The 17,177-nt window shown below is 49.2% G+C and overlaps 1 protein-coding gene across 1 annotated transcript in view; it reads right to left on the bottom strand.

The window, feature by feature from the left end:
- The window catches only part of LOC140076240 (uncharacterized), a 36,051-nt gene extending 23,058 nt beyond the window's left edge, over positions 1-12,993 (bottom strand). The window contains exons 1-3 of the mRNA XM_072122761.1: positions 12,931-12,993; positions 5,898-7,860; positions 648-747 (exon numbers count right to left, since the gene is read on the bottom strand). Of these exons, the coding sequence (XP_071978862.1) occupies positions 648-747; positions 5,898-7,860; positions 12,931-12,967 (2,100 nt within the window). The 5' untranslated portion in view covers positions 12,968-12,993. The remainder of the gene's footprint in view (positions 1-647; positions 748-5,897; positions 7,861-12,930) is intronic.
- Positions 12,994-17,177: the final 4,184 nt, after the last annotated feature.

A 17,177-nucleotide genomic window follows, 5' to 3' on the forward strand; every position in this document is an offset into this window, starting at 1 on the left:
GGCACAGAGACTAGAGGAGGGGCACAGAGACTAGAGGAGGGGCACAGAGACTAGGGGAGGGGCACAGAGACTAGAGGAGAGGTACAGAGACTAGAGGAGGGGCACAGAGACTATTGGAGCGGCACAGAGAATAGAGGAGTGGCACAGAGAATAGAGGAGAGGCACAGAGACTAAAGAGGGATTACATAGACTAGAGAGGGGGCACAGAGACTAGGGGGGCACAGAGACTAGAGGAGGGTCACATATAGGTGTGTAGCATGTATGTGTATAGGTGTGTAGTTCACGTAGTGCAGGTGGGTTTTGGTTTTGTCTAATATTTTGGTGTCTTCTGTCTATATTTCACTACTGGAGGGGAATGAGAGACTATTATAAATCTGTTCCATATAAGCTGAGACACCGGCTCCCTGTGTGCGGGTGACTCCCCCTCATTTTAGGCTTTTATAGAGGAGGCATCACCTCATTGTCAGAACAACTTGATGATCCTGATGGGGTCACCTGGGTGCAGCACCTGCTCAGGGAGACATCACCCATCACCAGCTCCATTTAGACTCAGCTCATGTCCTCATGTACTATATCCTGCTCCACGTCCCCATAGCAGGACCCCCACATCAACCCACCCACAAATCTCCAATCATTCCCCTTCTCACCAGGGAGATTCTCCCACTGATGTTCCCCGAAATCTCAGCGGTTGCCCGAACCCATTCCCCATCTGAGGGCAAGTCCTGTAGGAAGCTGGCACATTGCATTCTGGGAAAAATAGATGCACAAGGGTCAGAACAGAAAACCTATGGCCTAACTACCTTCTCCTGTATATATATACAGTGCACAGTACTACTTCTCCTGTATATATACAGTGCACAGTACTACTTCTCCTGTATATATACAGTGCACAGTACTACTTCTCCTGTATATATACAGTGCACAGTACTACTTCTCCTGTATATATACAGTGCACAGTACTACTTCTCCTGTATATATATACAGTGCACAGTACTACTTCTCCTGTATATATATACAGTGCACAGTACTACTTCTCCTGTATATATATACAGTGCACAGTACTACTTCTCCTGTATATATACAGTGCACAGTACTACTTCTCCTGTATATAAACAGTGCACAGTACTACTTCTCCTGTATATGTAGTGCACAGTACTACTTCTCCTGTATATGTAGTGCACAGTACTACTTCTCCTGTATATATACAGTGCACAGTACTACTTCTCATGTATATATACAGTGCACAGTACTACTTCTCCTGTATATATATATATATATATATATATATATACATAGTGCACAGTACTACTTCTCCTGTATATATATATATATATATATATATATATATATATATATATATATATACATAGTGCACAGTACTACTTCTCCTGTATATATATATATATATATATATATATATATATATATATATATACAGTGCACAGTACTACTTCTCCTGTATATATACAGTGCACAGTACTACTTCTCCTGTATATATATATACAGTGCACAGTACTACTTCTCCTGTATATATACAGTGCACAGTACTACTTCTCCTGTATATATACAGTGCACAGTACTACTTCTCCTGTATATATATATACAGTGCACAGTACTACTTCTCCTGTATATATATACAGTGCACAGTACTACTTTTCCTGTATATATATACAGTGCACAGTACTACTTCTCCTGTATATATACAGTGCACAGTACTACTTCTCCTGTATATATACAGTGCACAGTACTACTTCTCCTGTATATACACAGTGCACAGTACTACTTCTCCTGTATATATATACAGTGCACAGTACTACTTCTCCTGTATATATATACAGTGCACAGTACTACTTCTCCTGTATATATATACAGTGCACAGTACTACTTCTCCTGTATATATACAGTGCACAGTACTACTTCTCCTGTATATATATACAGTGCACAGTACTACTTCTCCTGTATATATACAGTGCACAGTACTACTTCTCCTGTATATATATACAGTGCACAGTACTACTTCTCCTGTATATATATACAGTGCACAGTACTACTTCTCCTGTATATATATACAGTGCACAGTACTACTTCTCCTGTATATATATACAGTGCACAGTACTACTTCTCCTGTATATATACAGTGCACAGTACTACTTCTCCTGTATATATATACAGTGCACAGTACTACTTCTCCTGTATATATATACAGTGCACACTACTACTTCTCCTGTATATATACAGTGCACAGTACTACTTCTCCTGTATATATACAGTGCACAGTACTACTTCTCCTGTATATATACAGTGCACAGTACTACTTCTCCTGTATATATACAGTGCACAGTACTACTTCTCCTGTATATATACAGTGCACAGTACTACTTCTCCTGTATATATATACAGTGCACAGTACTACTTCTCCTGTATATATACAGTGCACAGTACTACTTCTCCTGTATATATACAGTGCACAGTACTACTTCTCCTGTATATATATACAGTGCACAGTACTACTTCTCCTGTATATATATACAGTGCACAGTACTACTTCTCCTGTATATATATACAGTGCACAGTACTACTTCTCCTGTATATATACAGTGCACAGTACTACTTCTCCTGTATATATACAGTGCACAGTACTACTTCTCCTGTATATATATACAGTGCACAGTACTACTTCTCCTGTATATATACAGTGCACAGTACTACTTCTCCTGTATATATACAGTGCACAGTACTACTTCTCCTGTATATATATACAGTGCACAGTACTACTTCTCCTGTATATATACAGTGCACAGTACTACTTCTCCTGTATATATACAGTGCACAGTACTACTTCTCCTGTATATATATATACAGTGCACAGTACTACTTCTCCTGTATATATATACAGTGCACAGTACTACTTTTCCTGTATATATATACAGTGCACAGTACTACTTCTCCTGTATATATACAGTGCACAGTACTACTTCTCCTGTATATATACAGTGCACAGTACTACTTCTCCTGTATATATACAGTGCACAGTACTACTTCTCCTGTATATATATACAGTGCACAGTACTACTTCTCCTGTATATATACAGTGCACAGTACTACTTCTCCTGTATATATACAGTGCACAGTACTACTTCTCCTGTATATATACAGTGCACAGTACTACTTCTCCTGTATATATACAGTGCACAGTACTACTTCTCCTGTATATATACAGTGCACAGTACTACTTCTCCTGTATATATATACAGTGCACAGTACTACTTCTCCTGTATATATATACAGTGCACAGTACTACTTCTCCTGTATATATATACAGTGCACAGTACTACTTCTCCTGTATATATATATACAGTGCACAGTACTACTTCTCCTGTATATATATACAGTGCACAGTACTACTTCTCCTGTATATATATACAGTGCACAGTACTACTTCTCCTGTATATATACAGTGCACAGTACTACTTCTCCTGTATATAAACAGTGCACAGTACTACTTCTCCTGTATATGTAGTGCACAGTACTACTTCTCCTGTATATGTAGTGCACAGTACTACTTCTCCTGTATATATACAGTGCACAGTACTACTTCTCCTGTATATATACAGTGCACAGTACTACTTCTCCTGTATATATATATATATATATGCAGTGCACAGTACTACTTCTCCTGTATATATATATATATATATATATATATATATATATATATATATAGTGCACAGTACTACTTCTTCTGTATATATATATATATATATATATATATACAGTGCACAGTACTACTTCTCCTGTATATATACAGTGCACAGTACTACTTCTCCTGTATATATATAGAGTGCACAGTACTACTTCTCCTGTATATATATATACAGTGCACAGTACTACTTCTCCTGTATATATACAGTGCACAGTACTACTTCTCCTGTATATATACAGTGCACAGTACTACTTCTCCTGTATATATATATACAGTGCACAGTACTACTTCTCCTGTATATATATACAGTGCACAGTACTACTTTTCCTGTATATATATACAGTGCACAGTACTACTTCTCCTGTATATATACAGTGCACAGTACTACTTCTCCTGTATATATACAGTGCACAGTACTACTTCTCCTGTATATATACAGTGCACAGTACTACTTCTCCTGTATATATATACAGTGCACAGTACTACTTCTCCTGTATATATACAGTGCACAGTACTACTTCTCCTGTATATATACAGTGCACAGTACTACTTCTCCTGTATATATACAGTGCACAGTACTACTTCTCCTGTATATATACAGTGCACAGTACTACTTCTCCTGTATATATACAGTGCACAGTACTACTTCTCCTGTATATATACAGTGCACAGTACTACTTCTCCTGTATAAATACAGTGCACAGTACTACTTCTCCTGTATATATACAGTGCACAGTACTACTTCTCCTGTATATATATATATACAGTGCACAGTACTACTTCTCCTGTATATATACAGTGCACAGTACTACTTCTCCTGTATATATATATATACAGTGCACAGTACTACTTCTCCTGTATATATGGACAGTGCACAGTACTACTTCTCCTGTATATATTTATACAGTGCACAGTACTACTTCTCCTGTATATATATACAGTGCACAGTACTACTTCTCCTGTATATATGGGCAGTGCACAGTACTACTTCTCCTGTATATTTGGGCAGTGCACAGTACTACTTCTCCTGTATATATACAGTGCACAGTACTACTTCTCCTGTATATATACAGTGCACAGTACTACTTCTCCTGTATATATATACAGTGCACAGTACTACTTCTCCTGTATATATACAGTGCACAGTACTACTTCTCCTGTATATATACAGTGCACAGTACTACTTCTCCTGTATAAATACAGTGCACAGTACTACTTCTCCTGTATATATACAGTGCACAGTACTACTTCTCCTGTATATATATATATACAGTGCACAGTACTACTTCTCCTGTATATATACAGTGCACAGTACTACTTCTCCTGTATATATGGACAGTGCACAGTACTACTTCTCCTGTATATATACAGTGCACAGTACTACTTCTCCTGTATAAATACAGTGCACAGTACTACTTCTCCTGTATATATACAGTGCACAGTACTACTTCTCCTGTATATATATATATACAGTGCACAGTACTACTTCTCCTGTATATATACAGTGCACAGTACTACTTCTCCTGTATATATACAGTGCACAGTACTACTTCTCCTGTATATATACAGTGCACAGTACTACTTCTCCTGTATATATACAGTGCACAGTACTACTTCTCCTGTATATATACAGTGCACAGTACTACTTCTCCTGTATATATATCCAGTGCACAGTACTACTTCTCCTGTATATACAGTGCACAGTACTACTTCTCCTGTATATATACAGTGCACAGTACTACTTCTCCTGTATATATATATATACAGTGCACAGTACTACTTCTCCTGTATATATGGACAGTGCACAGTACTACTTCTCCTGTATATATATATACAGTGCACAGTACTACTTCTCCTGTATATATATACAGTGCACAGTACTACTTCTCCTGTATATATGGGCAGTGCACAGTACTACTTCTCCTGTATATATACAGTGCACAGTACTACTTCTCCTGTATATATATACAGTGCACAGTACTACTTCTCCTGTATATTTATACAGTGCACAGTACTACTTCTCCTGTATATATACAGTGCACAGTACTACTTCTCCTGTATATATACAGTGCACAGTACTACTTCTCCTGTATATATATACAGTGCACAGTACTACTTCTCCTGTATATATACAGTGCACAGTACTACTTCTCCTGTATATTTGGGCAGTGCACAGTACTACTTCCTCGCTCACCTGGTTCCGTTGGTGTAGTGGATCACCAGTGACCGGCCCAGGACGCTTTGTCTTCCTGATAAGGGGAAGTTCATGTCTGTGAATTGCTTTGTCACGTTCTCCTGGTGAAGTAACATCCCCCGGCGACCACTGATGTCCCCCACCTCGTACTGGTCGTCTGTCCCATTCCCTGGGGCTGGAGATGTAGAGGCATTTACACTGAAGGGGTTAAAGTGACCCTTTACGAGGGCGTTGGAGCACGGCTCAGAGTCAGGTGCAGTCACTGGAAGAAGATGAATGTGGAAGCCTCCGGCCCGACCCCCCAGTCCATGGAAAGTGACCTGAACCAATGTTGGGGTCATCTCAGAGGCTTGTGAGGCTCGGAGCTCCCCATGAGCATTGCCAGCACCACACCAGGGCCCGCTCCTTCCTACTGTGCTCCGCTGCAGGAGGATGTTGGCACAGGCTACACGGGTGGTGGCGCCTTCAGCTCCATGGACCACCACGGATCGGCCAATGATGGAGTCCGGCCCATTGAGTGATGACGAAGTATCGATGAAGACATATCTGGTTGGACTGGCTGGGTAGAAGGAGATTGGCCGGTGTTTGGTGGAGTAGTCTCCAGCCTCACATCGCAGAGGGTCCTGCTTTGTACAATGATCCTTGTAGCTCTCATCGGTGGGGACATTGTAGGGGTTGAAGTGCCCCCCAGCAGTGTCGCATCTTTCTGACTCTGTGCGGAGGGGGGCATTATGAACGTGCCAGTTGTGACCCCCGCTGATGTTACTGGAAGCTCGTCTCATATCCACATATATGGAGAGGTCACCATAGGGATCATCCAGGGACTGGTGGAACATGATCCTGCCAATCGCACCTCTCTTGAAGACTGCCGTGGCCCTGGTGGTCTCTCCGTCCAGTTGTATGGTACTGCAGGCCCACGCTCCACCACTTCTCCTGGATATGACTACAGAGCGACCAACAATACTGTTATTACCAAACATTGGCAGGTTCCAGTCTACCAGAACAGCCAGAAACTTGTCATGACCCTCGAGTGTGCTGTGACGCCCACTCAGGTTACCTATCGGCCAGGAGCTATGAGCACCCTGAGGGGATATGGTGGCAGAGGCATCTAAAGGGTCCCAGAGCTCACCGCTATTTTCTCTGCCACACACATTCTGTTGTGGCTCTCGATGTGGAAGGATAGGAAGAGCGTGGATCCCATAGTGGCCGGCCTGGCCATGAAGCTGCCATAGGTTGAGAGTCATGTGGGTGGGGTGGAAAGGAGACTCTTGTCTGAATGTGAAGTTTCCTTGAATTCCAAGCATGCTGAGGGGTGCATGGGCCTCTTTTGGGGTGATGGTCTTAACTTCTGCACATGCCAATCGCTCATTGTACTTTACCAGGAGAAATTGCATCATGGGAACATTGCTCAACTCTACGCGGCTCTTAACAAACTTGTTCTTGCTTCCAGATTCAATGCTAGCAACAACTTGACCGTCATCCACATGGCACGTGCTGGAGAACAGCAAGAAGGCATTCGATGTTGGGATCCCAGCGAGCAAGGACAGGTCCACCAAGCCCGAGATCAGGTTATGCATCAATGACTGCACAAAATAGGCCCGGCCAATGATGAAGGATCGTAGCTGGACTTGCCATATCTGCTGAGGACCATCCTGGAGGTTCACACATGTCCTCTGGCCACAGGTCTCCAGAGCCAGTGAGCGTCCGTCATATCTGATCCAGTTGTCAATTGCCCTCTGTCCAATTCCATCCATAGTGATGTTATACAATGGGCGACCGATGGATCCAACATCACAAGGATCCCTCAAAGCGCCATACACCACAGGGAACTCATGAATGAAGATGCTGACCGGGCCACATGTGCCGCTCAGGTTGGTCTGGAGAACCTGGCTGATGGTGTTGATGGAGATGGAGCCACTTGTGCCAGACATAAAGATCTGGGCCGTTAAAGCCCCTCGAGACTCTGGGTTGGGAAATAAAATGATGAGATAAAAATAATCTCACGTGAGCTCTGCTCCAACCCCCAATATCACCATTCTCCTCTGTCCTCCTCCAGCCCCCAATATCACCATTCTCCTCCGTCCTCCTCCTCCTCCAGCCCCCAATATCACCATTCTCCTCTGTCCTCCTCCTCCTCCAGCCCCCAATATCACCATTCTCCTCTGTCCTCCTCCAGCCCCCAATATCACCATTCTCCTCCGTCCTCCTCCTCCCCCAGCCCCCAATATCACCATTCTCCTCTGTCCTCCTCCAGCCCCCAATATCACCATTCTCCTCTGTCCTCCTCCTCCTCCAGCCCCCAATATCACCATTCTCCTCCGTCCTCCTCCAGCCCCCAATATCACCATTCTCCTCCGTCCTCCTCCAGCCCCCAATATCACCATTCTCCTCCGTCCTCCTCCTCCTCCAGCCCCCAATATCACCATTCTCCTCCGTCCTCCTCCTCCTCCAGCCCCCAATATCACCATTCTCCTCTGTCCTCCTCCTCCTCCAGCCCCCAATATCACCATTCTCCTCCGTCCTCCTCCTCCTCCAGCCCCCAATATCACCATTCTCCTCCGTCCTCCTCCTCCTCCAGCCCCCAATATCACCATTCTCCTCCGTCCTCCTCCTCCTCCAGCCCCCAATATCACCATTCTCCTCTGTCCTCCTCCAGCCCCCAATATCACCATTCTCCTCTGTCCTCCTCCTCCTCCAGCCCCCAATATCACCATTCTCCTCTGTCCTCCTCCAGCCCCCAATATCACCATTCTCCTCCGTCCTCCTCCTCCTCCAGCCCCCAATATCACCATTCTCCTCTGTCCTCCTCCAGCCCCCAATATCACCATTCTCCTCTGTCCTCCTCCTCCTCCAGCCCCCAATATCACCATTCTCCTCTGTCCTCCTCCTCCTCCAGCCCCCAATATCACCATTCTCCTCTGTCCTCCTCCTCCTCCAGCCCCCAATATCACCATTCTCCTCCGTCCTCCTCCTCCCCCAGCCCCCAATATCACCATTCTCCTCTGTCCTCCTCCAGCCCCCAATATCACCATTCTCCTCTGTCCTCCTCCAGCCCCCAATATCACCATTCTCCTCTGTCCTCCTCCAGCCCCCAATATCACCATTCTCCTCCGTCCTCCTCCTCCTCCAGCCCCCAATATCACCATTCTCCTCTGTCCTCCTCCAGCCCCCAATATCACCATTCTCCTCTGTCCTCCTCCAGCCCCCAATATCACCATTCTCCTCTGTCCTCCTCCAGCCCCCAATATCACCATTCTCCTCTGTCCTCCTCCTCCTCCAGCCCCCAATATCACCATTCTCCTCCGTCCTCCTCCTCCTCCAGCCCCCAATATCACCATTCTCCTCCGTCCTCCTCCTCCTCCAGCCCCCAATATCACCATTCTCCTCTGTCCTCCTCCTCCTCCAGCCCCCAATATCACCATTCTCCTCCGTCCTCCTCCTCCTCCAGCCCCCAATATCACCATTCTCCTCTGTCCTCCTCCTCCTCCAGCCCCCAATATCACCATTCTCCTCCGTCCTCCTCCTCCTCCAGCCCCCAATATCACCATTCTCCTCTGTCCTCCTCCTCCTCCAGCCCCCAATATCACCATTCTCCTCCGTCCTCCTCCTCCTCCAGCCCCCAATATCACCATTCTCCTCTGTCCTCCTCCTCCTCCAGCCCCCAATATCACCATTCTCCTCTGTCCTCCTCCAGCCCCCAATATCACCATTCTCCTCCGTCCTCCTCCTCCTCCAGCCCCCAATATCACCATTCTCCTCTGTCCTCCTCCAGCCCCCAATATCACCATTCTTCTCTGTCCTCCTCCAGCCCCCAATATCACCATTCTCCTCCGTCCTCCTCCTCCTCCAGCCCCCAATATCACCATTCTCCTCCGTCCTCCTCCAGCCCCCAATATCACCATTCTCCTCTGTCCTCCTCCTCCTCCAGCCCCCAATATCACCATTCTCCTCTGTCCTCCTCCTCCTCCAGCCCCCAATATCACCATTCTCCTCTGTCCTCCTCCTCCTCCAGCCCCCAATATCACCATTCTCCTCCGTCCTCCTCCTCCCCCAGCGCCCAATATCACCATTCTCCTCTGTCCTCCTCCAGCCCCCAATATGACCATTCTCCTCTGTCCTCCTCCAGCCCCCAATATCACCATTCTCCTCTGTCCTCCTCCAGCCCCCAATATCACCATTCTCCTCTGTCCTCCTCCAGCCCCCAATATCACCATTCTCCTCCGTCCTCCTCCTCCAGCCCCCAATATCACCATTCTCCTCTGTCCTCCTCCAGCCCCCAATATCACCATTCTCCTCTGTCCTCCTCCAGCCCCCAATATCACCATTCTCCTCTGTCCTCCTCCAGCCCCCAATATCACCATTCTCCTCTGTCCTCCTCCTCCTCCAGCCCCCAATATCACCATTCTCCTCCGTCCTCCTCCTCCTCCAGCCCCCAATATCACCATTCTCCTCCGTCCTCCTCCTCCTCCAGCCCCCAATATCACCATTCTCCTCTGTCCTCCTCCTCCTCCAGCCCCCAATATCACCATTCTCCTCCGTCCTCCTCCTCCTCCAGCCCCCAATATCACCATTCTCCTCTGTCCTCCTCCTCCTCCAGCCCCCAATATCACCATTCTCCTTCGTCCTCCTCCTCCTCCAGCCCCCAATATCACCATTCTCCTCTGTCCTCCTCCTCCTCCAGCCCCCAATATCACCATTCTCCTCCGTCCTCCTCCTCCTCCAGCCCCCAATATCACCATTCTCCTCTGTCCTCCTCCTCCTCCAGCCCCCAATATCACCATTCTCCTCTGTCCTCCTCCAGCCCCCAATATCACCATTCTCCTCCATCCTCCTCCTCCTCCAGCCCCCAATATCACCATTCTCCTCCGTCATCCTCCTCCTCCAGCCCCCAATATCACCATTCTCCTCTGTCCTCCTCCTCCTCCAGCCCCCAATATCACCATTCTCCTCTGTCCTCCTCCAGCCCCCAATATCACCATTCTCCTCCGTCCTCCTCCTCCTCCAGCCCCCAATATCACCATTCTCCTCCGTCCTCCTCCTCCTCCAGCCCCCAATATCACCATTCTCCTCTGTCCTCCTCCTCCTCCAGCCCCCAATATCACCATTCTCCTCCGTCCTCCTCCTCCTCCAGCCCCCAATATCACCATTCTCCTCTGTCCTCCTCCAGCCCCCAATATCACCATTCTCCTCTGTCCTCCTCCTCCTCCAGCCCCCAATATCACCATTCTCCTCTGTCCTCCTCCAGCCCCCAATATCACCATTCTCCTCCGTCCTCCTCCTCCTCCAGCCCCCAATATCACCATTCTCCTCCGTCCTCCTCCTCCAGCCCCCAATATCACCATTCTCCTCCGTCCTCCTCCTCCTACAGCCCCCAATATCACCATTCTCCTCCGCCCTCCTCCTCCTCCAGCCCCGAATTCTCCTCTGTCCTCCTCCAGCCCCCAATAGCACCATTCTCCTCCGCCCTCCTCCTCCTCCAGCCCCCAATATCACCATTCTCCTCCGTCCTCCTCCTCCTCCAGCCCCCAATATCACCATTCTCCTCCGTCCTCCTCCTCCTCCAGCCCCGATTCTCCTCCGTCCTCCTCCTCCTCCAGCCCCCAATTCTCCTCTGTCCTCCTCCAGCCCCCAATATCACCATTCTCCTCCGTCCTCCTCCTCCAGCCCCCAATATCCCCATTCTCCACTGTCCTCCTCCTCCAGACTCCTCTGTCCTCCTCCAGACTCTTCTGTCCTCCTCCTCCAGGCTCCTCTATCCTCCTCCTTCAGACTCCTCTGTCCTCCTCCTCCAGACTCCTCTGTCCTCCTCCACTGGCCTCCTCTATCCTCCTTCTTCAGACTCCTCTGTCCTCCTCCAGACTCCTCTGTTCTTCTCCTCCCCCAGACTCCTCTGTCCTCCTCCTCCAGCCCCCAATATTACCATTCTCTTCTGTCCTCCTCCTCCAGACCCCTCTATCCTCCTCCAGACTCTTCTGTCCTCCTCCTCCAGGCTCCTCTATCCTCCTCCTTCAGACTCCTCTGTCCTCCTCCTCCAGACTCCTCTGTCCTCCTCCACTGGCCTCCTCTATCCTCCTTCTTCAGACTCCTCTGTCCTCCTCCAGACTCCTCTGTTCTTCTCCTCCCCCAGACTCCTCTGTCCTCCTCCTCCAGACTCCTCTGTCCTCTTCCTCCTCCAGACTCCTCTGTCCTCCTCCTCTCCCAGACTCCTCTGTCCCCCTCCAGACTCCTCTGTCCTCTTCCAGACTCCTCTGCCCTCCTCCCCCAGAACCCTCTGCCCTCCTCCCCCAGAACCCTCTGTCCTCCTCCAGGCTCCTCTGTTCTCCTCCTCCTCCAGACTCCTCTGTCCCCCTCCTCCAGACCCCTCTGTCCTCCTTCTCCTCCAGACTCCTCTGTCCTCCTCCAGACTCCTCTGTCCTCCTCCAGACTCCTCTGTCCTCCTCCCCCAGAACCCTCTGTCCTCCTCCTCCTCCAGACTCCTCTGTCCTCCTCCTCCTCCAGACTCCTCTGTCCTCCTCCTCCCCCAGACTCCTCTGTCCTCCTCCAGACTCCTCTGTCCTCCTCCCCCAGAACCCTCTGTCCTCCTCCTCCTCCAGACCCCTCTGTCCTCCTTCTCCTCCAGACTCCTCTGTCCTCCTCCTCCTCCAGACTCCTCTGTCCTCCTCCTCCTCCTCCAGACTCCTCTATCCTCCTCCTCCAGACTCCTCTGTCCTCATCCTCCTCCAGACTCCTCTGTCCTCCTACTTCTCCAGACTCCTCTGTCCTCCTCCTCCTCCAGACTCCTCTGGATTAAGCATTGGGGAGGTTGATCCTCCGTTCCCCTACATCTGGGACAGTTAGGACCCCTCTTCGTACACTGTGGGCCTCTTTATTGACCTTTGAGGACCTTTCTCCTTCCCACTGGTGTCTATGGGCAGGTAACTAATAGAAGAGCAGAAGTTACTATGAGGATGATGGAGCCCCCCGCCACGTACTGTCCGCCAGGGTCTGGGGGTAGTGCCTGCCCCAATGATTCCCATGAACCCTCAGCTCTCACCTGGCAGGAGCAGGGCAGTGATGAGCAGGAGCAGCATGTCCTCCTCTTCTTCTTCTTCTCCTTGATCTGCCACTTACTTAATGTGGAAGAAGAAATAACCCTCGATGTGCCCCTTGGAGGAGGGTCCGGAGCTGAGGAAACGCCGGTCCTGCCCCTTCCCGGGGGAGCATCAGGAAAGGGTTAATGGTGTCGCTGTCACCTGCAGATGTCACCTCCATTCACTGCAGTCACACAATCCTCCAGCCGAATCCTGAAGAGCGACATCCCCTTTAAGGAGCCGGTCTGGAGGGGCCCCAGGCTTAACTCCTTAATGGGTCGGAGTCCAGACCTTGTGCTTGGCAGGTTCTGTTCCCCCTTCCAAAAAAGAAAACACAGAGACCCCCGGACACATACAGAGCTGTGGCCCCCCACAGAAAGCAGCAAGTAAATCTATCCTCTACTCACATCTAGAGCTGCAGTCACAACTAGAACAGCTGGTTGCTCAGAATACACTGCACCCGACCAGGGTAAAGACTCCATCTCCCACAATGCACTGCAATCTACAGGCAGAAATATGACTGCAGCTCTGGATGTGACTGGAGCGGAGAATGTGATGACAGCAGAGTTATGGCTGCAGCTCTGGATGTGACTGGAGCGGAGCATGTGATGACACAGAAGAGTTATGGCTGCAGCTCTGGATGTGACTGTAGCGGAGCCTGTGATGACAGCAGAGTTATGGCTGCAGCTCTGGATGTGACAGGAGCGGAGCATGTGATGACAGCAGAGTTATGGCTGCAGCTCTGGATGTGACAGGAGCGGAGCATGTGATGACAGCAGAGTTGTGACTGGAGCGGAGCATGTGATGACACAGAAGAGTTATGGCTGCAGCTCTGGATGTGACTGGTGCGGAGCATGTGATGACACAGAAGAGTTATGGCTGCAGCTCTGGATGTGACTGGAGCGGAGCATGTGATGACACAGAAGAGTTATGGCTGCAGCTCTGGATGTGACTGGAGCGGAGCATGTGATGACACAGCAGAGTTATGGCTACAGCTCTGGATGTGACTGGAGCAGAGCATGTGATGACAGCAGAGTTATGGCTGCAGCTCTGGATGTGACTGGAGCAGAGCATGTGATGACAGCAGAGTTATGGCTGCAGCTCTGGATGTGACTGGAGCAGAGCATGTGATGACAGCAGAGTTATGGCTGCAGCTGTGGATGTGACTGGAGCGGAGCATGTGATGACACAGAAGAGTTATGGCTGCAGCTCTGGATGTGACTGGAGCGGAGCATGTGATGACAAAGAAGAGTTATGGCTGCAGCTCTGGATGTGACTGGAGCAGAGCATGTGATGACACAGCAGAGTTATGGCTGCAGCTCTGGATGTGACTGGAGCAGAGCATGTGATGACACAGCAGAGTTATGGCTGCAGCTCTGGATGTGACTGGTGCGGAGCATGTGATGACACAGCAGAGTTATGGCTGCAGCTCTGGATGTGACTGGTGCGGAGCATGTGATGACAGCAGAGTTACAGTTGCAGCTCTGGATGTGACTGGAGCGGAGCATGTGATGACACAGAAGAGTTATGGCTGCAGCTCTGGATGTGACTGGAGCAGAGCATGTGATGACACAGCAGAGTTATGGCTGCAGCTCTGGATGTGACTGGAGCAGAGCATGTGATGACACAGCAGAGTTAAGGCTGCAGCTCTGGATGTGACTGGTGTGGAGCATGTGATGACACAGCAGAGTTACAGCTGCAGCTCTGGATGTGACTGGTGCGGAGAATGTGATGACAGCAGAGTTATGGCTGCAGCTCTGGATGTGACTGGTGCGGAGCATGTGATGACACAGAAGAGTTATGGCTGCAGCTCTGGATGTGACTGGAGCGGAGCATGTGATGACACAGAAGAGTTATGGCTGCAGCTCTGGATGTGACTGGAGCAGAGCATGTGATGACACAGCAGAGTTATGGCTGCAGCTCTGGATGTGACTGGAGCAGAGCATGTGATGACACAGCAGAGTTATGGCTGCAGCTCTGGATGTGACTGGAGCAGAGCATTTGATGACACAGCAGAGTTATGGCTGCAGCTCTGGATGTGACTGGTGCGGAGCATGTGATGACACAGCAGAGTTATGGCTGCAGCTCTGGATGTGACTGGTGCAGAGCATGTGATGACAGCAGAGTTACAGTTGCAGCTCTGGATGTGACTGGAGCGGAGCATGTGATGACACAGAAGAGTTATGGCTGCAGCTCTGGATGTGACTGGAGCAGAGCATGTGATGACACAGCAGAGTTATGGCTGCAGCTCTGGATGTGACTGGAGCAGAGCATTTGATGACACAGCAGAGTTATGGCTGCAGCTCTGGATGTGACTGGTGCGGAGCATGTGATGACACAGCAGAGTTAAGGCTGCAGCTCTGGATGTGACTGGTGCGGAGCATGTGATGACACAGAAGAGTTATGGCTGCAGCTCTGGATGTGACTGGAGCGGAGCATGTGATGACACAGAAGAGTTATGGCTGCAGCTCTGGATGTGACTGGAGCAGAGCATGTGATGACACAGCAGAGTTATGGCTGCAGCTCTGGATGTGACTGGAGCAGAGCATGTGATGACACAGCAGAGTTATGGCTGCAGCTCTGGATGTGACTGGAGCAGAGCATTTGATGACACAGCAGAGTTATGGCTGCAGCTCTGGATGTGACTGGTGCGGAGCATGTGATGACACAGCAGAGTTATGGCTGCAGCTCTGGATGTGACTGGTGCAGAGCATGTGATGACAGCAGAGTTACAGTTGCAGCTCTGGATGTGACTGGAGCGGAGCATGTGATGACACAGAAGAGTTATGGCTGCAGCTCTGGATGTGACTGGAGCAGAGCATGTGATGACACAGCAGAGTTATGGCTGCAGCTCTGGATGTGACTGGAGCAGAGCATGTGATGACACAGCAGAGTTAAGGCTGCAGCTCTGGATGTGACTGGTGTGGAGCATGTGATGACAGCAGAGTTACAGTTGCAGCTCTGGATGTGACTGGAGCGGAGCATGTGATGACACAGAAGAGTTATGGCTGCAGCTCTGGATGTGACTGGAGCAGAGCATGTGATGACACAGCAGAGTTATGGCTGCAGCTCTGGATGTGACTGGAGCAGAGCATGTGATGACACAGCAGAGTTATGGCTGCAGCTCTGGATGTGACTGGTGCGGAGCATGTGATGACACAGCAGAGTTATGGCTGCAGCTCTGGATGTGACTGGTGCGGAGCATGTGATGACAGCAGAGTTACAGTTGCAGCTCTGGATGTGACTGGAGCGGAGCATGTGATGACACAGAAGAGTTATGGCTGCAGCTCTGGATGTGACTGGAGCAGAGCATGTGATGACACAGAAGAGTTATGGCTGCAGCTCTGGATGTGACTGGAGCAGAGCATGTGATGACACAGCAGAGTTAAGGCTGCAGCTCTGGATGTGACTGGTGTGGAGCATGTGATGACACAGCAGAGTTACAGCTGCAGCTCTGGATGTGACTGGTGCGGAGAATGTGATGACAGCAGAGTTATGGCTGCAGCTCTGGATGTGACTGGTGCGGAGCATGTGATGACACAGAAGAGTTATGGCTGCAGCTCTGGATGTGACTGGAGCGGAGCATGTGATGACACAGAAGAGTTATGGCTGCAGCTCTGGATGTGACTGGAGCAGAGCATGTGATGACACAGCAGAGTTATGGCTGCAGCTCTGGATGTGACTGGAGCAGAGCATGTGATGACACAGCAGAGTTATGGCTGCAGCTCTGGATGTGACTGGAGCAGAGCATTTGATGACACAGCAGAGTTATGGCTGCAGCTCTGGATGTGACTGGTGCGGAGCATGTGATGACACAGCAGAGTTATGGCTGCAGCTCTGGATGTGACTGGTGCAGAGCATGTGATGACAGCAGAGTTACAGTTGCAGCTCTGGATGTGACTGGAGCGGAGCATGTGATGACACAGAAGAGTTATGGCTGCAGCTCTGGATGTGACTGGAGCAGAGCATGTGATGACACAGCAGAGTTATGGCTGCAGCTCTGGATGTGACTGGAGCAGAGCATGTGATGACACAGCAGAGTTAAGGCTGCAGCTCTGGATGTGACTGGAGCAGAGCATGTGATGACACAGCAGAGTTAAGGCTGCAGCTCTGGATGTGACTGGAGCGGAGCATGTGATGACACAGCAGAGTTATGGCTGCAGCTCTGGATGTGACTGGAGCGGAGCATGTGATGACACAGCAGAGTTAT

Source organism: Engystomops pustulosus, chromosome 8 (assembly GCF_040894005.1).
Source record: "Engystomops pustulosus chromosome 8, aEngPut4.maternal, whole genome shotgun sequence".
In the NCBI taxonomy this organism is placed as follows: Eukaryota; Metazoa; Chordata; class Amphibia; order Anura; family Leptodactylidae; genus Engystomops; species Engystomops pustulosus.